The sequence below is a fragment of the Mirounga leonina genome, unplaced genomic scaffold (genome assembly GCF_011800145.1).
Source record: "Mirounga leonina isolate KUSES-001 unplaced genomic scaffold, KU_Mleo_1.0 Mir_125, whole genome shotgun sequence".
Taxonomy (NCBI): domain Eukaryota; kingdom Metazoa; phylum Chordata; class Mammalia; order Carnivora; family Phocidae; genus Mirounga; species Mirounga leonina.
The window spans coordinates 26,875,961-26,902,830 of record NW_023270305.1 but is presented as its reverse complement, the minus strand read 5'-3'; the positions used below and the strand labels follow the sequence as shown (position 1 = coordinate 26,902,830).

The 26,870-nt window shown below is 36.8% G+C and overlaps 1 protein-coding gene across 2 annotated transcripts in view; it reads right to left on the bottom strand.

Annotated features, from left to right (window-relative positions):
- EML4 (EMAP like 4) overlaps positions 1-26,870 on the bottom strand; it is a 147,420-nt gene that overhangs the window by 25,961 nt on the left and 94,589 nt on the right. For both annotated transcript variants that reach the window (XM_035000988.1, XM_035000989.1), the window contains 11 exons: positions 26,370-26,493; positions 24,761-24,910; positions 23,741-23,810; positions 22,507-22,617; positions 20,148-20,243; positions 14,875-15,009; positions 14,628-14,763; positions 4,876-5,027; positions 3,190-3,315; positions 2,972-3,103; positions 2,187-2,254 (listed from right to left, as the gene is read on the bottom strand). In XM_035000988.1, the coding sequence (XP_034856879.1) occupies positions 2,187-2,254; positions 2,972-3,103; positions 3,190-3,315; positions 4,876-5,027; positions 14,628-14,763; positions 14,875-15,009; positions 20,148-20,243; positions 22,507-22,617; positions 23,741-23,810; positions 24,761-24,910; positions 26,370-26,493 (1,300 nt within the window). The remainder of the gene's footprint in view (positions 1-2,186; positions 2,255-2,971; positions 3,104-3,189; positions 3,316-4,875; positions 5,028-14,627; positions 14,764-14,874; positions 15,010-20,147; positions 20,244-22,506; positions 22,618-23,740; positions 23,811-24,760; positions 24,911-26,369; positions 26,494-26,870) is intronic.

Genomic DNA, 26,870 nt, shown 5'->3' with positions numbered 1-26,870 from the left:
GAAGCTTAACGATTGAGCCACCCAGGCGCCCCACATCACTCTCATTTATAAGGTGTTTCTTACAACTCCAAGAGGAAACGCTTGGCTTTAGTTTAAGTCACGTAAATTGACTTTTCATTTTAAGCTTATTCATGATGACTTTGCAGCTACATAAATCTTAGAAAGTAACTTCAGTGAATTTAAATCAGGTAAATTTCTCCTCAAAAATTAGGGCTCCGTATATATTGTGTACATGTACGTGCACATACACCCAGCTCCATTCATCGAATGAAGCAGTGTCTTAATGATTCAAATCCCTCTAGCCCTTGCACTCTATTCAGTGTTTAATTCCTTTGTATGTATAGTAAATGTTTCTAAAGTATGTCAGCCAGTGATTTAACCTTCAAAGGTAAACTTTCCTTACAATATTTCTAAGTAATGCTACTAACACCATAAGCGCATGTCAAAGATTACTAATGGAGTAGTGGAAAGCGATCAGCTTTGGAACCATATAGAATCTGAGTTCAAATCCTAGCTCAATCACAAGTGATAAGCTCTATGGGTCTTAGTTTTCTGTCTGCGCAATGGAGATATCAATGAATATTTTGTTGCACTCTGGTGAAAGTTTAAAGAAATATATAAAAATAATTTAGTGTAAGGTCTTGACTTCAGCATTTGTGGTATCTGTTCATCTGCCCAAAAAACAGATCTGAAGTGAATTCATTTGTGGTTTTCTGGAAATGAGTTTAGTACCATAGTTCAGGTTGTTTCTAATGTGCTTAACACTTTTTTGTAAAATAGAAAATAATTTCCTTCAAATCCTACAAAGTGACTTGCCATACACATAAGCTGAAGTAATAATCTAATACCAACATGCATTTTGGAGAAATCTGAGATAGTATGGCTGTCTATATTTGCAAGTTTTCACCAATTACTCTCCCTCCCTAGCAGTGTAATTCTAAAATTCAGTTCTTTCAGAATCAAATAGCATCTTTATTACACATCCATGTTTCAAAGTTTATCACTAGAGACCTGTTTTTCCATGAATTTTTTTTTAAAGTAGGCTCCACACCCAGTGTGGAGTCCAACACAAGGCTTGAACTCACAACCCTGAGATCAAGATCTGCGCTGAGATCAAGAGTCGGACACCTAAATCACTGAGCCCCCAGGCACCCGTCCATGATTCTAGATTTTGTAGTGCTGTATAGGAAAAGGAATTTGAATGTTTTGACTTTCTAGAAGTGTTAATTTGTATCCAACAACCAAAGGGAAAAACGTGCTATAAAAAAACTCCAAATGACTAAACTTAGAATTAAATGAAATGATTTGAAGTATCTGTCATATAAACAAAAGTGTTCACAATAGTTTCACCTCATTAGAAATCAGCATTCCACATTTTCTACGGGTTTAACTTTTGGAAATTTACTTCATATTTTTCTTCTGCCTCTTTAATAAAGAAATTAAGTTATTTATGGATGAAGACTACTTCCTAGCAGAGGCAATAAAAAGGACTCAAAAATACAGACAATAAATACATGTTACTTAATAACCTTGGAAGGTACTACACAAGGTCTGTAAAGACAAGCAGTTAGTAACAATTTCAGGAAATATACCTTTATAATCTGTGCAACATTAAAAAAAAGACAAGATGATAAAAGCTATAGAATAAATAATTTATAAAAGCTCAACTGGGTTATTTCAGTTTCAGTTCCCTTCCCTAAAAGAAAATGAGGAGAGAAATTTTTGACATCATATAAAATTCTTCCAAGGAGGGTCAAATCGGCTGAATTATCACCTTTTGAATGAAGTCGATCCTGACCACTCTTAACTTTTGCAACTGCACCCCCTCCCAATCCCTCTTGCTCAATGCCCCACCCCCATGGCTTTTTAACATTTTCTAATTTAGATAGTTATAATGTTTATATTTTTATCCTGTCTCCATACACACACTAAAATGTGGGCTCCAGAGGGCAGGGATTTTTGTTTTGCACTCTGATGTAGGCCCAGAGTAGTGTCTAACGAATGGTAGGTGCTCAAGAATTACTGAATGATTGAATGAGGATACATAACAGATAAGAGCAACAAGCATATTTGTGTGCCACTTAAAAAGATTAATTCTCTAGATCCGATCGAGAACATTCCTGAATAATGATTAAACATCCCACCACTTCAGAGTACTCAGCTCACATTTCCCTTCAAGACCCTACCTGCCTGAGTGCGTTCCTATGGCCACCACTGTGCCACTTGGATGAAAATCTGCACAGTGTCCTGGTTCCTAGAAGAGAGACAGACAGCTGTTGGGGAGTACATGAGAAAGTCTCCCTAGATCTATGGGAATAGTGGCAAAAACATTTGAAAATAATTGGTTTCATATAAACATGGAATTCCAATCAACTTCTTTGTAGCCAATGAAAAATACCACACTGATATGAGAGGAAAAAGAATTTCAGAGCAGGAAGGGGTATGTTGGCAAAGTGGCGAGGGTAAAGGACAGCCAGCTCGTGGCTAGGCAGTGGAACAATAGGATAATAACAACAAACATGTATACAGTTCTTTAGTCTGCAAAGAACCTGTATACATCTTTGGGCTAGAAAAGGTGGATGTCTGGGTGGGGAAGGGAGAACATACAGTAAGAGATCAACTCTAAAAGAAGATAGTAGTCTGTTAGTGAGCAGTGCTTACTGAATCCAACTGCACCACCACCAGAGGCCCAAACATTTCTGTAACAATTAATGCTCCATAAATATGTCAAATCTTTTTTTTTCTACTGAAGCTGACAGAAAAATTGAGCTTTTGCCCTAATTTGCTTCTTTAGAGTGGGTTCATGTTATACTTTGTGACTAAACATTCTCCCCTTACCTCATCCCCTTTACTAAACTATATAAAAACACTTGGTTTTAACCAATGCTGAGTCCTTTTTCCTTTGCTGCTCCCAACTGCCATTTTAGGGAGTTTCTGTGGGAAGATTATGATCACATTTTGCTTTACTCACATCTACGAGCCTGGTCCATTCTAGCCTGTGTTCCACTGAGTTCCACATGCACACCTGTCTGTCCTGAGCACATGTCAAGAGCAAATCTTTGAAGGGATGTGTGGCAAGACCCCAAAGCTCATCTGTATGACCCTGAAAATGAAAATATACCCATTGTTATAAGAAACAGAGGGTATCCTCAAAAATATTCAGTTAATGGTTAAAACCATACATCTTACCTGCACTTCTATTTGGAAGCCATCATTAAATGTTCCCCGTAAAATGAAATTTCGTGATGTGCCTACTAAAAATTGATCTGCCTTTCCTTCCGCTACAGCTCTGATTGTTCCATAATGATCAGGAACCTAAAAAATAAATTTATAAAGTCACCATATACATAACAACATGTATTAATTACTACCTGAAGACTGCATTTATAGCTGTAAGCAATTATGGGGTAATAAATGACAGAATTCCAAATCTGAAAGTCACATGGTAATATTATACTAATGAGTTTATTTGTTCAATTACATTTTATTACACAGAAGTTATCATGCACTATCATCAACATTCTTTGCTTTAGTCAATTTTAAATTTCTATTTTATATGATTTCAAGAGTTGGGTTAGGTGTAGGGGAAAAAAGTTCTATTAGACTACATGAAAAATGTGGTCTCGTTTTGTTATTTACCAGTTATTTTATTTGGGGTACATCATCTAGCCTAAGACAAATTTATCTATAATATGGGGAAATAATAATATATATCCTACCTATTCTTGATTGTTGTAAGGAAGAAAATATAAGAATAACACATGTGAAATTTGTTAACTAAAAAGCAATATATTGTGAAGTGTTACAACTGTCCTTCATAGGACTCCTTGGGAGATCTCATTTAATGCACTACATGGTATACTCTTGGTGAATGGTGTATTAATAAGATAATAAGCCCAAGCAATGACTCTGAAATAATGCAATTCTTCTTTATGAAGGAGGACCCAAAGTGACTGCTGAAAGCACAAATAATTGAATTCCAAAGATAATCCAAATTGATGTTAGAAATGGCAAAGGGAGGAATAAAACAGATGGTGAGGCTTTTGATTACAAAGGATATGAGTTACCTGTGGAAAAAAAGAAATAGTAAAGGAAGTGGCATTTCCATTATGAACCTAAGTTTGTGATAAAGTGACTCTTTCGACTTCTTGTCTATCTTCTTGGAAATAAAACCCAATAGCAGTACTATTGGGATCTTCTTTTTTTTTTAAGAAAAGATTTTGTCTGGAAAACGTGTTGAAAACACTAAGCACAAATTCAAAATTTAAGTCACCAAAAAAATAGAAGCAATACTAAACTATGTGAAATTTGCCCTTGCTTTGAGAAACACGGACAGATAGAATACTATTCTTAACCATTTCACTTCCAGAGACCTCAATTCAATTAGCAAACTTTCCCTGAGCACAGAATACTTGTCAGGTGTGGTGGATACTCTTGGTGCATGACATGAAGCAGACACATACACAATTAGCGATTATCATTAAGCCCATTGTTTAAAAGATTATTTTCAAGTTTTAAAATCAAACTGGTTATTTTTTATAGAGTTGGATACTGTATCTGGTGAATGCTGAATTTTAAGTCTGCATGGTTATATTTTTGGATTACTAAAAAAGTAATCTCAGAAATAAAAACTACTTAGTCTGCCCTATATATATATATATATATATATATATGTATGTATATATATATATGTATGTATATGTATATTTTTACTCTTTCCAATAATTTGGTTTAATGAATAGTCTTTTTCTTTCTCCTTTTTGAGAGAATGAAATGATAAAAATGTGTACCAATTTCCCAGGAAAGTGTGTTAACTTATTGTGGGATGAAGACAAGCATTTAGAAGACTTAATATTTTAAAATTTTCATCCTTACCTCTATTTCTCTTTCAGGATTCAGATCATGATCCCACAGAATTATTTTTCTGTCTTTCCCTCCTCCAGTTAATAACATTCCATTTCTCATCTGACAAAGTGTGAACACACTACCATCATGAGCTTTGATTTGTTTGCTGATCTGATAAACACCTAATTAAGATGAGAGAAAAAAATAAAAACACTATATTTTCCATCACTTTAGTGTCTTTTTGGAAGAAAACTTTACAGAATAGAGAATCAAAAGTTCATCCTTTTGCATTTATGTTAATATTTAGTTACTCTGAAAACATTTCAGAATAATTTTACAAAAGGATAAGCTGAAGTAGTGATAATTCCACAGACAACAGAGGATACATTAGCTTCAGAACTTACTATCTCTTATAATCATCCTACCTGGTAGGTAGGGTAGGTATTACTTTTCTGACTTTAGCGCTGAGGACACAGAGGTATAGAAGTGGCTTAACCAATACCACACAGCTAGTGACAAAGCTGTGATGAGGACTCAAGTCCATTCAATGTTCTTTTAAGCTTCCCAAAAGTCTTCATTTCCTGCTGAGGTAACAGCCATAATATTTAACATTTAATAACCACTGTTGGGATGCCTGGGTGGCTCACTCGGTTAAGCATCTGCCTTTGGCTCAGGTCATGATCCCAGGGTCCTGGGATTGAGCCCAGGGTCAGGGTCCCTGCTCAGCGGGGAGCCTGCTTCTCCCGCTGCCTGGCGCCCCCCTCTGGCAAACAAACAAACAAACAAACAAACAAACAAACAAACAAACCAACCACTGCTGACGTGGAGGCCCTCTGCTCTGCCAAAGACTGCCCCTTTACTTGCTAAGAAAAGGAGGACTGGGAACGTTAGTGGGATGGAAGTGGGCACTAGTAGCCTGGAGCAGTGCCTTTTGACCAACTAGAGGAGTACTTTAAAAACCAGTTTGGTTGTACCAGTGTGATGGCTGAATGACAGCCCAGCTTTCTTATATGCCCATAGCACTTTACAAGTACCCAGGGAGGGACAAGGCAGGGCCATAAAAAAAATATCTTAAGTCCACGTGGAGATTAAAAAACAATTTACACACACACACAACTGACCACTGAACAACATGGGTTAGGTGTACCAACCCCTTGTGCAGTCAAATATCTGTGTATAGCTTTTGACTCCCCCAGAACTTAACTACTAATGGTCTACTTTTGACAGGAAGCCTTAATAATATCAATAGTCAATTAACACCTATTTTGTATGTTGTATGTATTACATACTATATTCTTCCAAGAAAGCTAGAGAAATTATAATTAAGAAAATCTTAAAAGGAGCACCTGGGTAGCTCAGTTGGTTAAGCTTCTGCCTTCAGCTCAGGTCATGATCTCAGGGTCTGGGGGTAGGGTCCCACATCAGGCTCCCCACTCAGTGGGGAGTCCGTCCACCTCTCCTTCTCCCTCTGCCCCTCCCCTCTGCCCCGTACTGTCTCTCTCTCTCAAATAAATAAAATCTTAAAAAATACATTTACAGTACTGTACGGTAAAAAAAATCTGCATATAAGTGGACCCATGCAATTCAAACCCACCTTGTTCAAGGACTGGCTATGTATAGTATATATGTGTGTATATTTTATATATAATCAGATTTTTCTTTATATTATTTATTTATTAAGTAGCCTCCACACCAATTGGGGCTTAGACTCATGATCCCGAGATCAAAAGTCACATGCTCCACTGACAGAGCCAGCCAGGCACCCATCAGACCCTCTTTTTTCAGCGTGAGGGTAAGATTTTATTTATTTATTTGACAGAGAGACACAGTGAGAGAGGGAACACAAGCAGGGGGAGTGGGAAAGGGAGAAGTAGGCTTCCTGCTGAGCAGGGAGCCCAATGTGGGGCTCAATCTCGGGCCCCTAGGATCACTGACCTGAGCTGAAGGCAGACGCTTAGTGACTGAGCCACCCAAGCGCCCCTGAGGGTAAGATTTTAGTACTCAAACTATAACCACTTCATTTCCTGAGAACTACTTCTTTGGTATTCATGATACCTTACCTCAATGAACCTCTCTGTCTGGCTAGTGAGACTGGCAGAGCAAGAGTAAAAGCTCTTTGGAAGATACCCTGTAGAATTAGTTACTAAGTTAAAAATGGGAAGGCAGCGCCTTGTTTAAATATGGCCAAAGTAAGTCAATAAGTAAATCTCATATCACTTGGAATAATGAAAAAAAATTACAGGTTTAAAAATTATTCAGAGAGAAATGGGTGAAGGTGGTTAAAAGGTGCAGACTTCTAGTTGTAATATAAATAACTTCTTGGAATTTAATGTACAGCATGGTGACTACAGTTAACAATACTGAATTATATATCTGAAAATTAAGCTGCTAAGAAAGTAGATCTAAGGGGTGCCTGGGTGGCTCAGTTGGTTAAACGACTGCCTTCGGCTCAGGTCATGATCCTGGAGTCCCGGGATCGAGTCCCGCATCGTGCTCCCTGCTCGGCAGGGAGTCTGCTTCTCCCTCTGACCCTCCTCCCTCTCATGCTCTCTGTCTCTCATTCTCTCTCTCTCAAATAAATAAATAAAATCTTAAAAAAAAAAAAAAAGTAGATCTAAAAGTTCTCATCAAAAGAGAAAAATCTAGGGCGCCTGGGTGGCTCAGATCATGATCCCAGGGTCCTGGGATCGAGTCCTGCATCGGGCTCCCTGCTCAGCGAGAAGCCTTCTTCTCCCTCTGCCTCTCTCTCTGTCTCTTATGAATAAATAAATAAAATCTTTAAAAAAAAAAAAAAAAAGAGAAAAATCTGTAAATGTGAGGTGATGGATATTGTTTATATAAACAAAACTTACTGTGATCATTTTGTAATATAAACATACACCAAATCAAATTATTGTTATATATCTTAACATATGCCAGTTATATCTCAATGAAACTGAAAAAATTGTTCAACGGAAGAATGGATAAAATATGGTATGTTCATAATATGTAATATTATTCAGTCATTAAAATGAATGAGGTACTGATACATGCCACAACATGGATGAACCTTGAAAACACTAAGGGTTCCAATAAAAGAAGCCAGTCACAAAGGACCATATATTGTATGATTCAATTTACGTGAACTGTCCAAAATAGGCAAATCCAGAGACCAAAAGTAGACAAATGGTTGCTAGAGGCTGAAGGGAGGGAGAAATGGGAAATGACTGCTAACGGGTCCAGTGTTTGTTTTGGGGGTGATAAAATGTTTGGAAATTAGACAGTGGTGATGGGTGTATAATTCTGTGAATGTACTAAAAATCACTTAATTGTACATTTTAAAAGGGTGAGTTTTATGGTCTGTGAATTGCATCTCAATAAAGCTGTCATTGAGATTGTTCACTTTTACTTACCTATTTAAAGGAACTACCAGTGTATTTAAAAAATTAACTGAAATTTGTAGGGCTCTGGTATCCTTGAAAGAAGAATGCTACAGCTGACTCTAAAAATTACTCAGTGTGAGGGAGCTAGTGGTACAGATATTTAAGAGATGGGCAGGGAGAAAGGAAAGAAAGGGCTTGCTGGATTTGGAGTAGAGCTTGCTCAAATCTGCAGAGCTGGGAGAACTCCAACAAATTTGCTATTCACATCAACTCCCTCAGCTCACATTAACATTTATCACCTAAAAATACTTCAAACATTGACCACCACCACAACTGTGTCCAGTAAGACAGCCAGCCAATTATCAATCATGGCCCTGATGTGACCGAGAGGACATCTGAGAGGTGTGAACTTTTAAAGAGTATTGTTGGGCCGGGGGTGGGGGGTGGGGGCAAAGAGCTTACTTTCTAATTCATAGTCAAATTAAAAGAGAGTCTGAGTACCATGCAAGAAATTACAAAAGCAGAGATGTAGAATTTCATGGATCTCCATCAGAATGTAGAAAAATGCAACATAGTTTTTCTGCTTTAAATTCAGTCTTCCAGACATGACCACCTCATTAAACACTTAAGATCTTCCTAGAATGATGGAATGTTAGAAAACAGAAAATAAACCTGAGGAACAAATGCTTCATCAAGAATAAAAATATCTATGTAGTATCAGCTCCATGAGATTTCTACTCTCAAACCTCCTACCCCTTAAGAGTTATTTCCTGAGGAGGACCTAATACTAATTGAGATAAAATTTCTGTGTTTCAAATTTAAACACATTACCGAAGTTTCCTTTAGATAGTATTTACCAATATAACAAATTATTGGCCAAAGATTTCTTTCTCATGGGCCTGTATTTCTGACATTCCAATTTAAGCCAAGTAATGTTTGAAATACCTACCAAGAAAAATAATTATCCTTGAATTTAAAAACCTATTGTATCTCCAGGTGTAATCATGGCCAAGTCTATCCAAGCTTAATTGCAAATACCCCCTTTCTTCACATCTCTAACAGAAACAAAGTTTCCTTAAAAAGCAGTTTACCCTGACTTCAAATAAGGATAATCTGGAGGGCTTTCTGTGCCTGTTTACCTATAAAATTGAATATCAGGGAGACTTTGAAATTTATATTATCAGCAACTGGGCAAATGTGCTCATGTTGATTATTTGGAGAGTAGGTAAAATGGCGTTTCTTAGTTCCCTAAAGATTTAAGAATAATGGAAATTATCTTGTAATATTCTCAACTTCCCCTCCCCCCACGTTAAACTTATGAATTATTTCATAAAAGAAAAATCTGAACTTTCTCATATAGGTAGGAAATAAGTACCTTGTACTCACATGATAAACAGAAAATACTGAAACAACCTACGTGTTGACTGGTAGATGAACTGATAAAGAAAATGTGGTGTTAAAAAAAAAAAATGTGGTGTACACACAAATACACAATGGAATAAAAAAAAAAAGAAGGAAATCCTGCCACTTTTAACAACGTGGATGGACCCTGAGGGTATTATGCTAAGTGAAACAAGTCAGACACAGAAAGACAAATACTGTATGATTTCACAAGTAAAATCTAAAAAAAATGAATAGAAACAGAACAGACTGGTGGTTGTCAGAGGTGGTGGCGGGGGAAATAGGTGACAATGGTCAAAAGGTAGAAACATCCAGTTATAAGATGAGTAAGTTCTGGGATGTAATAATGTATAACAATTAACAATACTATATTGTATATTTTAAAGATCCTGAGAGTAAGTCTTAAGAATTTGTGGTAATCATTTGGCATATATACATATATCATTATGTTGTACACTTTATCAATCAGTTATGAAATTAAACTTCTGCCATCTAAAAACGTCCCTTTATCAGACATGTTATCACAGTATTTTTGGTTGAAAAGGCTGCCAGCCATGGATGCAGAAATACGTATCAGGGAATATGCAAAATGGATCAATCTACTGAAATTTTGGGCAAGAATTTAAAAATGGAAACTTTGAGTGTTCTGATCTAAGGTTATACATTTATTTCACTGCACTTATCAAACCTTTCCTCTAGTCCTTTCTAGAACGGAAACCCTCAAATGTAAAGGAAGAAACAAAATTCTTAGCAAGTTTGCCCATAACAGGATCAGTCATGTGGCAGAGTATAATACAGTCTATTTCATGTGCCCAGCAGTTTACGAAGATTAGATTTCCTATTTCCTGCATGATCATATGCAGATTTTCTTTGCACAAAGGCTAAGCCACAAGTTTTTTAGATAAAAACCTCTCCCTGCCTCCCACCTCAGCACATGTCAAATTTAAGTCACTGTTTTGGTAGACAATGCTGTCCCTCACATTTCTAATACTGAGCAAATGAGCCCAGGAAAAAGAAAACAGAGATGAGTGGGAAAGGTAGTTGATAGTATCATTGTTCTTTCTTTTTTCTTAAGAATCCTCAATCCACTGCCATCCTTCTCATGAATTTTGAACCTAAACCAGGCAAAAGAAGCTAAAGAAAGCACAGCCAATGAGATCAGGATCACTGGTAATACAATTTAAGGATTAATTTCTATCCAATTTACCCACCAAACTTAGAAATTCAGCTGAATAGATATGGAAAACACCACTGTAGTATATCTCCCCAAAAACAGTATAAAAATCTGCACAATGGTAAGAAATCTACAAGTCTACAAATTCCACATTTTCATGAAAATAGTGCTTTCATCAGTACCGCTCAACTTTTATTCCTACACTAATACCCAAAAGTAAGATTAAAGTCATTTCCTTAACAAAAGGTTTAACAGGGCGCCTGGGTGGCTCAGTTGGTTAAGTGACTGCCTTCGGCTCAGGTCATGATCCTGGAGTCCCGGGATCGGGTCCCGCATCGGGCTCCCTGCTCGGCAGGGAGTCTGCTTCTCCCTCTGACCCTCCCCCCTCTCATGTGCTCTCTCTCTCCTCTCATCCTCTCTCTCAAATAAATAAATAAAATCTTTAAAAAAAAAAAAAAAAGGTTTAACAAATAATTTTCAAACAGCTAGTACCAAACGCCAGACATTGTGTTAGTCCTGGGAAAGTCTATTAGGGAAGACAGACATGTAAATTAGGGCTTTCCTTCTGAGCAGAGAAACAAGGATTCCCTTATTCTTAAGTTATTGGTGGTGATTTCCACGGTCTGATGCAGAGACTCCAGGGAGACAAAGGGAAGTTGTTAAAGTTGTTTCAGTGTATTTAAGGTGAGGTGGATGAATAAGAAAAACCAGGGTGCAATGCTCTGCCATTCCCCAGGGGAAATGTCTCAGGAACCCCAGGTTGGTTCCCTGTCAATCTCCACCTCTTTTCTTGTGGTTTCTCAAGAGTCTGATTGGTTTAGCTAGTTTTCTTTCTGCTGCTACAACCTGTTGCTGTTAATAAAGAATCTCTCTGTTCCCAGCCCACTGATTTTAGAACAAGGTCTCTAATTTTCTCTCATAACCTTCTACTTTGAAGGAAGCATGGTACTCTGGATATTTTTTCAGCTTTATTTTTCTTAAACGGTAAAGAAAAATGGGGTTGAAAAAACGCTATTTTCAGTGCCATTCCTCTAATTTTTTCATCTACCACAGAAAAGGGCAAAGCAGACTTTGGGCGCAAATGGGACTGGTCCTGGGATGGAGCCCCACACTGGCCTCCCTGCTCAGTGGGGAGCCTGCTTCTCCCTCTCCTTCTGCTGCTCCCCCTACTTGTGCTCTCTCATGCGCTCTTTCTCTCAAATAAATAAATTCTTTAAAAAAAAAAAAAGAATATATCTATTTCTGAGGACAATCAGTTTGAGGTAAAGCTAAAGAAATGCCAAGGCCTACTACGAGGGCTGGGAAAAGGGGTTGTAGTTAGAAAAAGAAGGGGACCAAACTACGAGTTTATTCTTTTTCCGTCCTCTGTCCCATTTTATGACATGGACATGCATACTGCCTCATCGAAACCCCCAGACTCAGCCCAAGGGAGACTGAACCCTCTAGTCTTGCTATGTTGGGAAAAGAGAGGAGGAAGGTAGGAAATGTGCCACAAATGTAGTAATTAGGATAATCATTCTTTATTACTATACTATAAATAACTACTAATCATCAGCTGTTAAGATCTTTGGAAACAGGCTTTTGAGAGTCGATAAGGATAGCTTTAATCACTAATTGCTTAGAAAATAATACCTCTAAATTTATAGGGTTTTAGTTTTATTATTCATTTATTATAAGTCCAATATCCACAGATAAGACAAAGGTTTCAGTGGGATCCCAATTCCAACAAGTAGAACTCTAAAGTAAGAGTCTGATTATGTGATGCTTTACTACATTACTACTCTTTTACAATCCATTAAAATAAAAACTTCAATAGAAGTCTTTTTTTTTTTTTTTTATTTGAGACAGAGAGAATGAGAGAGAGAGAGCACATGAGAGGGGGGAGGGTCAGAGGCAGAAGCAGGCTCCCTGCCGAGCAGGGAGCCCGATGCGGGACTCGATCCAGGGACTCCAGGATCATGACCTGAGCCGAAGGCAGTCGCTTAACCAACTGAGCCACCCAGGCACCCCTTCAATATAAGTCTTTAACAGAGTTGCCTTTACTGAGATCAGTGTCATCCTGGAAGACCTTCTCCCACCCCCCATTTACGCACATAAGATATCTCAGCTCCTAAGGCTCCAGTCTCAGAATAAAATGGAGGCTCTTGCTCTTTTTCAAGGATAATTCTTCCTCATATGCCCAATCCAGGTATTCTCATCTCTCTCTTTTTAGTCTCCTCTTCTTTACCAGCAATTCCCATTTTATTTTCAGGTTTTAGGCAACCTTAAAAAGACTAATGACTGACTCTAGTAACTCTCTACTTCCCATTCATTTTCATCTTGGATTCTCAAAATTCTCCCATCTTGAGACCGGCTGCTCTATACTTAGAGGTGTTCGGGGGCCTTAATGTTCTATTGATATTGCAAACTACTAATGGACAGTTCTTGGTTTTTATTCTTGACTTCTCTATAAGAGCACTGATAATCCTAGAAACTCTCTCCTCCCTTCTTCAGGGGCATAAGTAAGAGTTCTATCTTGTTAACTTTTTTCATTTATTTATTTATTTTTAAAGATTTTATTTATTTGAGAGCGAGAGCATGGGGGGAGGGGGAGCGGCGGGGAGGGAGAAGCAGAGTCCATGCTGAGCAGAGAGCCTGATGCGGGGCTCGATCCCAGGGCCCCAGGATCATGACCTGAGCTGAAAGCAATCGCTTAACCAACTGAGCCACCCAGGTGCCCCAACTTTTTTTTTGAAAATTTCACTTCTGTAATCCTTGTAGGGTCTTTTCTGGTTATCTAACTGGGGGATAAAGGACCCGTGGCCTCGTAACTCTTCTTCTATGGTGAGCTCAACAACCAGTTTTAAGGATTCTTGTGTATAACTAAAAAAGTCTATATCTTTTTTTTTTTTTTTTAAAGATTTTATTTATTTATTTGACAGAGAGATACACAGCGAGAGAGGGAACACAAGCAGAGGGAGTGGAAGAGGGAGTAGCAGGCTTCCCACGGAGCAGGGAGCCTGATGTGGGCTCGATCCCAGGACTCTGGGATCATGACCTGCGACTGAGCCACCCAGGCATCCTAAAAAAATCTGTATCTTAATCCCTACTTAAATTATCAATTACTTAGTATATATTAAACTGATAGTAGGAATTATAAACTGTTTTTTAAAATCAAATTTCCTGGGGCACCTGGGTGGCTCAGTTGGTTAAGTGGCTGCCTTCGGCTCAGGTCATGATCCCAGGGTCTTGGGATCAAGTCCCACATTGGGCTCCCTGCTCAGCAGGGAGCCTGCTTCTCCCTCTCCTGCTCACCCTACCCTGCTTGTGCTCTCTGTCAAATAAATTACATCTTAAAAAAAAAAAAATAAAATTTCTTTCAAATTGGCTAGCTCTTATCTCTGTTAACTTTTACATGACAAACTGATTCACATTATCCTGGATGCCTCACATTCATATCCATCCTTCTGTCTTTGCTTGCACTGTTTCCCTAAACTGGGATCAAGGTTCTGTATCTTTTGTAGTCTTGTACATTCATTATGGTGTAGCTTAAATACCATTTCTTTTGTGAAGGCTTCACAAAACACTAACGATCAGGATAATTTCTCTCTTAATCTTTATACTGTTTAAATTAACGTATCTGTATCATCTCTAATTACTTTGTATTAACCTCCTAAAAGGAAAGGTTGAATATAGTCAAATGTAGGTTATCTACGCTCAGTGAGTAACTGTAAAGAATTTAGTTTTAAAAAACAGATTATCATGAAAAACCTTAAAAACCAAAGTCATTTTGAGGAGTAAGAGCCAACCTGCAACAGCAGGATGTGTGCATTAAAAGTGAGGACTTTAATGTGAGAATACTGTACCTTTAGGCCCTTTCCCAGGGGTGGGTTCTACAGTAGTTTTGCTCCATATAAGTATGACTCCACCTGAGTCGCCAGTAAGAACATCTCCATTCCCCAAGAAGGCTAAACACTGCACAAATTTTGGTTTTTCGTATTTCTACAATGAAACAAAGAGAATTTTCAGTTTTCCCTTTGGCATGATGTTTGTTTACTCAACAATTAAAAAATCAAAAGTTTTATAATGAAGTTATAACATTCTGATCCTTACCCCAAAAATTCCCTGTTTTCTTGTTAGTGAATTGCCACTCCAAGTCCAGAAAAAGATATGAGATTTACCACATGTTATTATGGTATTTGCATCTGTTGGATGGAACTCCACAGCCAAAACAACTTCATTTGTTGTCTATGGATAGAGAAATAAAGCCTTAGATGAATGTATATCCTTATCTCCGTAAGTACCAATTATAGCTACTGACAATCAAAGACTGGGAAACATTTTGAGAAAATGTCTTTTCTTCAAAGATCAATTTTCCTGAAAAATTTTAACAGATTTTTAGAATAATGATTTAAATTTGATGTCCTCATACTACTGTATCATCTTTTACGCTATTTACATATAATAACTCTGCACTAGTAAGATGTATGAATTAGTTTTAGATTTCTTTTAATTTCCATTCAGGTAAAAGTACACTAAAACTAGCAAATGCAAGAGCCATATACATTCTATCATAAAGACAGACTGTCATTTTGATGGAAAAAAAAAAAGTCTTATCTTTCTTGGTACTATGGACCAAGAAAATATTACTGATTGAGAGATTCATCATCAGGCTGAGGGCTTAAAAAGTAGATACAGAATGGTCACTCTATTGATACCAAAACAAACGAAACAAAAAAACCCAAACAAACCAAAAAACGAAGACGTTTTATGCTCTTTCCTCAAAAAAACCTAGAAAGGACAGGAGTTAAGTTTAAAAGAACTAGAGTGTGACTGTGGAAGAAACAGGCATGAGAGTCACAAAAGAATTACAAATATAGTTTTTTCACTGAAATTACTGAATTGAGGATATTTTTAAAACAGCATATTTCTATGTATTCAGTAAATCACAACTGAATTATCAAATGTTTTATGGCAAAAGCACCTATTCAAACTTAACAGTGAGGTAAAAAATACATGCTTGTACAGATGTTTACTGTTAGCTGTTGTTTACTTGCAGGGTGAATAATATCCATTTTTTAGAAAGATTTATTTTATTTTATTTTATTTTATTTATTTATTTTTTTAAAAGATTTTATTTATTTGAGAGAGAGAGAGAATGAGAGAGAGAGCATGAGGGGGGGGAGGGTCAGAGGGAGAAGCAGACTCCCTGCTGAGCAGGGAGCCCGATGTAGGACTCGATCCAGGGACTCCAGGATCATGACCTGAGCCGAAGGCAGTCGCTCAACCAACTGAGCCACCCAGGCGCCCTAGAAAGATTTATTTTAGAGAGACAAAGCGCACAAGTGCACACACACGTGGGGGGAGGGGCAGGAGGATAGAATCTTCAAGCAGACTCCAACATGGGGCTCTATCCCATGACCCATGAGATCATGACCTGAGCAAAAACCAAGAGTCGGACACTTAACTGACTGAGCCACCCAGGTGCCCCATTAATGTCCATTTTTTAACTTAGGTAAGAACTTCATGTCTATGAAAGCATTTCTTTTTTGCAAATCAACATGATAATCTTACGAACAAAGTGAGTTAAACATAGTACATTTTATGTTTTTTAAAGTAGGCTCCATGCTGGGCAGAGCTCGAACTCATGACCCTGAGATCAAGACCTGAGCTGAGATCAAAAGTCAGATGCTTAACCGACTGAGCCACCCAGAACCCCTATGTTTTATGTTCTTATACCAATAAAATGAAAAATGAAAAAACTGATCTAAATTTAGAAATTTTCCTAGGACTCCAATATTTCTGCCAATTTTACATTTCTACTAACATTTGAGTTTGAGGGCCTTATACAGGCACATATATAAAACCCAAACAATCTAATCTAAATGCTTTTCCCCCTTAACTAGAATTCAGGTTATAAGATGAGGGAAAAGGGCAGTACCTTTTCTTGCTATATAATTCTCCACAATGATTATACATACGTAGGTCAAAGTAAATTTTAAAGATAATGTTAATAACAAAACAAAAATTAGTCCTCTCTCTTCTAGAGGTGCCTTTTTTTTTTTTTAAGTAATCTTATGCCCAATGTGGGGCTTGAACTCATGACCCTGAGATCAAGAGTCACATGCTCTCCCAACTGAATCAGCCAGGCACCCTGATGCTACCTTTTAAAAACTGAACAGTCCCTCGTTTTCACTTGGACAAGAATCAAAACTACTTGACAGTTGAATCTTATGCCAAATGGACTGAGGGTTATAAAACTTAACTACAAATACTCCCAGTATACAAACCCATAATGCTAGTGTAAGATATTCAATATATAACTTGAAGTAATCTATGAAATTAAATCACTTTGGGTATAAGTGTAGCCTCACAGGATATTTTACTTTTTTTTTTTTTTTTAAAGATTTTATTTATTTGACAGAGAGAAAGAGAGCATCAGAGACCACAAGGCGCTGGGGCGGGAGGTGGCAGAGGGAGAAGTAGGCTCCCCGCTGAGCAGAGAGCCTGATGCAGAGCTTGATCCCAGGACCCTGGGATCATGACCTGAGCAGAAGGCAGACACTTAACTGACTGAGCCACCCAGGTGCCCCCAGGATATTTTATGTTAGTTTTTATTGGTTTATATTATACATACAGAAAAGTACTCAAATCCTAAGTACAGAGCTTGATAAATTTTCACAAACTGAACACATTTCTGTACAGCATCTAGAACAAGAAAAAGAACATTTCTAACATCCCAGAAATAACTTAGATATCTTTTCTAGACACTATCCCCTACGTCTGCTCAAGTAACCAGGATCCTGACTTGTAGCAGCATAGATTACTTTGTTTTAATTGGAATCATATAGAATGTACTCCTTTGTGTCTGACCCCATTTTATCTACATTTGTGAGATTCACTTCATACTGGTGCATATATTGTAAACTGTTCATTCTCATTGCTGTATTGTATTCCTTTGTATGTAAAGACCACACTATTGATTTATCCATTCTCCTACTGATTGGCATTTGGGTAACTTCCTTTTTTTGGCTACCATTATTTTTGATTAGTTGTCTTTTGGTCAACACATGGATATACTTCTGTTGAGTTTATATCTAAGAGTGGAACAGGATGGTAGAGGGTATGCACATCTGTATGTTCAACTTTAGAAGGTAATGCCAAACAGTTTTCCAAAAATGGCTGTGCCAATTTCTATGTTCAACATACAGCAGTGTATGAGAGTTCCAGTTACTTCACACCCTCATAAACCTTGTTATTTTTGTCTACTCTTATCCCTTCATAATTCCACACATACTCAGCTTGTCAACTTCCATGAAATTCATGCTGGGATTTTGACTATGTTGAAAGTACAGAATAATATGCAGAGAAATAATATCTTTTTTTTTTTTAAAGATTTTATTTATTTATTCATTAGAGACAGAGAGAGAGGAGCAGAGGGAGAAGCAGGCTCCCAAGGAGCAGGGAGCCCGATGCGGGACTCGATCCCAGGACCCTGAGATCATGACCTGAGCCGAAGGCAGACGCTTAACCATCTGAGCCACCCAGGCGCCCCGAGAAATAATATCTTTATAATTCTTCTTCTTTATAATTCTTCTATCCATGATTATTGTATATTCCTCCATTTATTTAGGTCTTCTTTAATTTCTGTCAATAAGGTTTTGAAGTTGCCTTACTGAATTTTAAACTTATATAAATTAACTAGGTATGTATCAACTCCCCAAATTTCTGTGACTTAAGCAGAAATAGAGCTCACCTACAGTGGAAGAGAATAAGGTCAACATACAGGAAAAGGAGGAGAGAGAAGAGAATCAGTGATCCAGTCCCTGAATCAAGTCATTCCGGAGACAAAATTCCCCTCTGATCTTTTCTAGATGTGTTCTTTTTCTCCCTAACCATGAATCAATACATTCTCTTTATCTTTCAGTTGTTTTGCAGTCACTTGCACTGGAAAGAGCTCTAATACAGACTTCTGGGATACAGTGCTTAAGGAACTTCAGTGTGACAAGCAAGGGGAAAAGAGTTTCTCGCTTTCGCAAGTAGGTGGAATATGGTGGGAGGTGAAACTGGTTGAGGGTTGAGGAAGATGACTAGTGCAGAATGGGACATGTTGATTTTGACCTGCAGGACAGGACATTCAAAGAAAGATGCCTAGCAGGCAACAAGAAATATAGGTGTGCTAGAGAGAGATCTGGGTTAGAGTTAAGTGATATGGGACACAGCAGACAGTAACTAAGGCCATAAGAGCACACGATACCAGTGGAGGACATGGGATATAACTGAAGAATAACAACATTTAAGGTCCTGGAAAGGAGATCAAAGAGTGGCCAGTAGGAGGAAAACCACAAGACTTCATCTGGTAGCCTTTACTACAAAGGATCAAAATTCACCCATTTTACTTCGGTATAACGTCCCCATGTTTCAGTGTTCAATTACTCTGAATGATGGCTGAAAGACAATCTATGTCCTCATTTTGTTTTTTAAGATTTGAGGTTTCCTGACATGTCATATTCTTTTCAAGTACAATCAATCTACTCTTTCAAAAGATTAACTTACATTATTTAAAAGAATCTCTTTTTGACCAACAAGCTGAAAGCTTGAAGCTTGTATCAAAACTGCTAAGAGAGAGAGCGTGCACAACTAAAGAGGAATGTGATGTTATTTAAGAGTACAGCAAATATGTCACAGGCTTTTTATAGTCATCCTGTCACTCTGAATCCCTCTGAAAGCCTTTCAGAGGGAGGCCATTGCCACCCATATGAACACAGTTGCAATGTTAACCTTATATTCTTCTCTTACAAGTTATACACACAAAAGGATCAACCCTATTCTACAACAATTATAAATGCTGTAGCATTTTATGTAATAATCCCATACATGTAATTAAGACCAAAAAACTTACCGTTACATATGCTTTTTGGTTATGTCAGTTATATTCCTAGAATGAATTTTTCCTTTAGATTTTTAAAACTTTAAAGATTGAATGAAGTAACAAATTTTGTTAAAGAAGAAACCAGGTAGAGTATTCAGAGTTAATTTTGAGATGAGATAACCATCCACTTTGGCATTTCTGTAGCACAATGTGTCTGAAATATCACTGGAATTTAGTTGAAGGTGCTTGACTATTTTATCTTAAGAATACTTTAAGAATTGACCTCAGGATTTATAGATACTATCACAGAAACTACAGACTATAAACAGGTGTTGTTAAAAAAAAAATAAATGGTAGGTATTCTTAATATCATTAGAATAATGGCAAATCAATAAATCTAATGAATATGGCCAGTTGGTATGCTCTTGCAACTTAAGGATATGCAATATACTTCCAAGGATCTGCAAAACAAATAATGTATTCTGAAAAATAATAATTAAAACTTTTGATTTACCTTTATTTCTGCTCCTTTTGATTTTTTCTGCCAATCCCACACAGTAAGCATATGCTCATTGGAGTCATCAATAACACATAAATGAACACCTGAATCCTAAAGAAAAATCAATTAAAGGCATTTAAAAATTTTCAGTTAAAGTTGACTTTCTAAGAAGAAATACCATATTATTAAAACTGCCAATATTAAGATAATCCCAAATCCTTTAAACTCACAGCTCCTTGAAAGAAAATGATTATCCTATTTCCTGACTGTATTTTCTTCAGAAATATAATGAAGATTCATTTAAAAATATTTTCTATTTTTAATTTTTTCCCCCTAGGTTAACTCCCACCTGCCATCTAAGTTACTTCTGTTAGTCAGATAGCAATACAGTTTTCCATGATATACCTGACTTACATTAACATGGATAAATGAGATAAATAAAACAAATTTTCTATTTTCCTTTAAAATTTTTTTTTAAAGATTTATTTATTTGAGAGAGAGAAAGTAAACATGGGTAGGGAGAGGCCAAGGGAGATGGAGAGAGAGAATCTCAAGCAGATTCACCACTCAGGTGTGGAGCGTGACGCAGGGCCTGATCTCACGATTGTGAGATCATGATCTGAGCTGAATTAAGAGTCAAACACTTAACTGACTGAGCCAACCAGGCACCCCTCTTTTCTATTTTTCTGAAACTATTTTCATTCATATAATTTAAGTCTCCCAGTTTATGAAAAAAAATGTGGATACTAAAAAATTGTTTTCCATTAGCATTTGCAGTATATGCCTAATGACATATATGGGAGAAAGAAATACTGTGGTGAAAAGAGGTACTGAGGAAGGGGAGAGCTTATTACTCTCTTCTCTTTTTTTAGCCTATATTAAAACAATTACCTAAACTAGGGAAAGTTAGAGTGAGGCAATCCAAGATAGTCTTAACACTGTAACAATGTTACCAACAAGATGACAACAGTTCCTGCTACAGAAATTTAAGGGTAAGAAAGGTAGTGAAAAACCTTCTGTCCACTTACCACCTTTTGTAAATGCCTTTCTCACAATTCTTGTCTCACTGGACCTCTGGACATTCAGTACCTTCAAAGCTAGCAAAGTTCCTATGTCCACCCAAATTTATCTTTAAATTCTAAAAAATGTCCCTTCCACCTCCATGTCCCACAAAACTCCCATAATCCATAATAAACCTGCTGACAGCTAGGAACTGAAGAGGTAATATGAACACATACATATATTTTACTTTTTTTTTTTAAGATTTTATTTATTTGACAGAGAGCGAGAGCAGAACACAAGCAGGGGAAATGGGAGAGGGATAAGCAGGCTTCCCGCTGAGCAGGGAGCCCGATGCAGGGCTCGATCCCAGGATCCTGGGATCATGACCTAAGCTGAAGGCAGACGCTTAATGACTGAGCCACCCAGGTGCCCCTGAATATATACATATATTCTAAAGTATGAGTGAGCCCCAATAAGATCTGGAGGGGTGTTTGTATTTGAAATTTAAAATCATGGATCCTAAAATGTAGATCTCCTGTATACTCTATAATTGTATATAATTCAAGAAAAAATAGAATGTTTCAATGAGTAATATCCTCGTTTTATTTTCCCCTCAGAATAAAGCCTCAAAGTTTAGGTAAGACTGCTAGATACTGAATTTTAAACTCATGTTGTCATCAATTCAGAACCAAGATAATTCATGATTTTAGTAAGTACAAAGGTCTGATTTTTTTTTTTAAAGATTTTATTTATTTGAGAGAGAGAGAGAATGAGAGAGAGAGCCTGAGAGGGGGGAGGGTCAGAGGGAGAAGCAGACTCCCCACTGAGCAGGGAGCCTGATGCAGGACTCAATCCTGGGACTCCAGAATCATGACCTGAACTGAAGGCAGTCGCTTAACCAACTGAGTCACCCACACACCCCACAAAGGTCTGATTATTTCATTTGTTCCAACATGACATCAAGAAAAGTCAGTATTTGTGCAGAACTGGCCAACTTTCAGGTCTGTGAATTTTCTAAATAAAATAGATTTCCATGATTCAAGCTGAAGCAAAAAAAGCACATCCTACTGCTCATTTCAATTATACCATGCTATGTATATATTCCTCTAACCATTTCCTGCAACTACAGGAATCCTATTTCATAATAGGATTCAGAACAAAAGTATAATTAGGTATAATAACCTGTATCCCATTTAAACCAAAGTATACTTTAGTACCTAGGTTAAAATGCTGTCCATTGCTAAGCAATAGCTAACAATTCAGAGTTAGCACTTTCTATGAATACACACACATACACACACACACAACTGAGCTTATCTTCTTTTCTGCTTCTTTATGCAGCTTGCTCACTTCTTTAAAAACGGTTACTTACTGCTTTTGAAAAATCCAGGCATCCTACTCCACGCTCAAAGGTCCCAAGTCCAATAATTTGCAGTGTGGATAAACTAACTGAATCCCACACTCTGACATGGGGTTGCAGAGGCTGCAAAAACAACGGGAAAAATACAAGCTAGCAGGACTAACTGGTATTCAGGTGGATGCAAATAAATACTGTTACCACACAGAACTGTCTGCCATCTTTAAAAAGCAGTAGGGATGGATAAACATCTAATATAAAATAGCTACTGCATTAGACATGACCCCAAAGAATCTTGAGTAGGTGTTTTCTTCTCATACTATGAAAACAAGAAAATAACAACAGTGATAATAATAGTAGCTACAAATGATTTAGTATTTACTATGTCATATTCTATTCTAAGTACATGTATTAATTAATTTATTCCTCATAATCCTATGAACTATGTACTATAATAATCACCATTTAACAGATGAGGAAACGGAGATATAGAGATTTGAATAACTTGCCCAAAGTTATACAGTTATTAAAAGGCAGAGTTAGAATTCTAACCCAGGCAAATTTGCTCTGGATACTCTGCTTTTAACGTTACCTTCATTCCTGGGAAACTAATACTTTTTTTTCCTAATCAGTGTCCAATAAATTGCTAATCAGTTCTTAAACAGAATTTGAAACTGGAAGGGGCCTTAGAAGTCATCCAATATAACCATTCCAACTCCTTTTCTTTAAATAAACTCAAGCCAGAGAATGTCATGGGTACAATCAGACACATGTTAATCAGTCATCAATAATACTGCTGATCCTTACAAGTAAGGGATTTATTACGTAAACCAACCTAATAATATTGAGTAGGAACTGAAAATTTTAAAGTGTTATCAGTTCTAGTCATATATAAAATCAAGAGGTCCATCAATGTAGTGAAACTGTAGTATCCTCTGGCTAACACTGATAAGTTATGCTATGTTAAAAAAAAAAAAAAGTAACAAGCTTATGAGTCCTCCCAATTTTACAAGTAAATAGTTTCCTTAGGGAGAACATTTATTTTTAGAGAAAAATATTTAAATAGTATGATTCTCTTTTGTTTTTTGGAATGTTCTTACATTCTGCTATATTTTTTCCCTGCTTATACTAGAAATCCCTTAGTTGCCATTTAAAAGAATAAAATAAACAAGCCATGGTTAAAATTACAATCGATTCCATTCTGATGGCAATGTCATTGGTACAGCCTGCAGAACACTATGCCACTCACCCTTCCATCTTTATCCACTCCAGCTATCTGTCCAGTTGCAATCCTAATTTTGTCAGGATGGATAGCAAGGCTAAAAAACAGTATTAACAATAATTTTAAATATGGGAAACATGTGAAACAGCCAAAATATGCCTTAGTAACAACATCTGTCAAACAGTTTTCAGTTTTTAATCATTAAAAAATTCTTGTGACTTATCTGCTTTATTTTCTTTAGCAAATAAAATAAACATCAAACATCTAAGTTTTGGCCATAGTTTTTCTTTCTTTGCTAAACTAAAATAGACAATGGAACACTAAATTCACAATTGTGACAGGATAAGTTAAACTGTCTTCATCTGTTCAAGTTCCTTTCTAGTCCTGCATATGCGCATGCACAGTCAGATGGTTTTATCATACTGAAGATGTGGTACTGCACTGTGCAAATGTAATCTATTACAATGTCAGCATTTTCCCTGTTTGCTATATAAAATAGCAATTATTGCATATTACTGACTGAACAGCTCTTCTAATAGTTCTGCTTTTCTACAAAGGAACACAGTGAACATCCTCACACATAGCACCTCCAAACTTTTAATTAGTTCTTCATGCTGCAATCTTGTAAGTCAAACTTGGGGCAAGAAATTCTTAAGTACAAACTGAAAATAGGGCAGCATATATGCCCACATTTCTCATGTTAAACATGAGTGACGAGCAAAATTTTTAAAAGGATGTCTTTCCTGTCTATACCTAGACTCTTTCTACATCTTGCAACCAAGCTCAAAGTATTTTGTTCTTAGTATGTATGGCTCATTACTTTCCAGAAGATTATCAATTAAATTGTCAGAAGAAATAAAAATGCTTTAAAAGTTACACTAGAACTTCCCCATATTAAAATGCCACTTTTTAAAATATATTCTACAGAATGACCATAATATCCTTAACATCTGAGAGCTCTCCACAAGAAACCATTTCTGAAAAAACCCAAATTAAAAAGAAAAGCAAAAATGACAAAGAAAAAAAAAAGTGTTCAATGATACCAACCATTTCACACAGTCTGTGTGACCCAGGTAGTGTCGCTGAGTTCTCTCCTCATAATTAAATAGTACTACTACTGATGCTATGAAATACACTATTTCTCCGGTAGGAAGAAGGTAAACATTAGCGCGACAGTCCTTTCCTCGATAACCGTATCTTAAACACAAAAGTCAAGGGTTTTAAATAACACAATTTTTAAGGTGTAAACTAACAAGTTTTTCATGGATACCTAAGGGAATGAGGAAGGTATAAAGAAAACAGGAATGCATCGAAACTAGGAAACTCAAGTCCTGCCACTATCCAGGGTGCAATCCTGAGTTTTTAATGTGCATAAATCTTAGTTTCCTCATTCCCCAAATACATATTGAGTTCCTAACATGTGGCAGGCACAGGCTGAACATACAGTTCTGAACAAAACAAACAGAGGCCTGTGTCCCTGAAGCTTATGCTCTGGCAAAGATGACAAAAACAAACACCAAAAGATCATTAGAAATTATGGAAAGAAAAGTAACAGTATCCTAGGAGAAAGCATAGAAGGAACACCTAATGTAAATGGAGAGAAAGTGAAGAGAGGGATCAAAAGAAGAGTGGAGAAAATGACATTTATGCTTGACCTAAATAATGAGTAAGACAGCTAGGCACAGTTGGTAGGCAGAGTGTTTATTAAAAAGTTGTACAGAATTATAGGACTGGTGAGTCTTCCCAAGCTAATTTCTGCAGAAATGAGGGAATGAATGAAAGGGTAGGGGAAAGAGCTTATAGGAGAATGGAGGCAGAAAGCTGAGTTCAAACTACTAGCTCCATTCTGTTTCATGGAGTTTCTCAAAGGTTCTAAGAGAAAAATTTCTAAGTGAAATTAAGGGAGGTCTTTTATGTAGTCATTTTTTTACAAAGTCAGGCTGAGAAGTTAATTCTGGAATTAGAACCAATCTTGTTAATTTGAGCTCTTAAAATAATTTACATCATTTCACAAGTTACAAAATGCTTAACTGATGTTTCCTTATTTAATTCTTACAATAGCTCAGTAAAGTAGGAGTTACTAACCTCTTTTTATAAGGGAAGTAAGGTTCATTGGAGGTGGCAGAGCTGAGACTCAAACACTAGTCTTCCCATTCCAGCCTAATGCCTTTTCTACCACACTGTAAGTAGCTGCCACGATGTTCATACAATAATACCACTTGCCCTATTCAAAGATATTAATTTGGGTGGTTTTAAATTGCTAATAGCAAAATATATATAATATGTGAAGGATGAGAGGTAAGATCTCTTTACTTTCTCAAGTGGTTACAATGTTTATTATATATATATTTTTGTATAAAGACAATTTTGATAGAGGTTAGGTAAATGAATTCTTTTTTTTTTTAAAGATTTTATTTATTTATTTGAGACAGAGAGAATGAGAGAGAGAGAGCACATGAGAGGGGGGAGGGTCAGAAGCAGAAGCAGACTCCCTGCCGAGCAGGGAGCCCGATGCGGGACTCGATCCAGGGACTCCAGGATCATGACCTGAGCCGAAGGCAGTCGCTTAACCAACTGAGCCACCCAGGCGCCCAATGAATTTTTCTTGAACTAAAGACAAAGCAAACAAATTTGCTGTCACAGTAGAGAAGGATACACCCACTCCAGTTTCAGCTTCTCAGGAGGCAGTTCTGTTCTGATGTCATCATAGTTTTCAACATCAGAAGGAATGAACATTGTAATTGGCCGACCTCGCATAAACATTTTAACATATTCTCCTTCTGTTAAAACACAAGACAAAAGTTAAGTCAATCTTCTGAATAATCATAGAAAAGTGGATTATTAAGGTGATATAGTAAGAACAAGACAAAAAAATAGCTAGTTCAGAGTTTTATTATTATACATAATTATTTTTATATAAAGACCTTGTCTAAAACATTGTAGGAAAAAACTACTGGTCATTTCCTTAAATGAGAATAACTATTTTCACAATTAAACTAAACAAGAAGGCCAGGAAAGCTGAGGTAGAAAAATGGAAAAAAAAATTAGGATGAAAGTTTTTCTGACAGTTGAAAATAAAGAGATTATCAGGGCAGACAACAAACATGTCTAACATACTACTTCATCAACCTACTAATTTTTTTTTTTTAAGATTTTA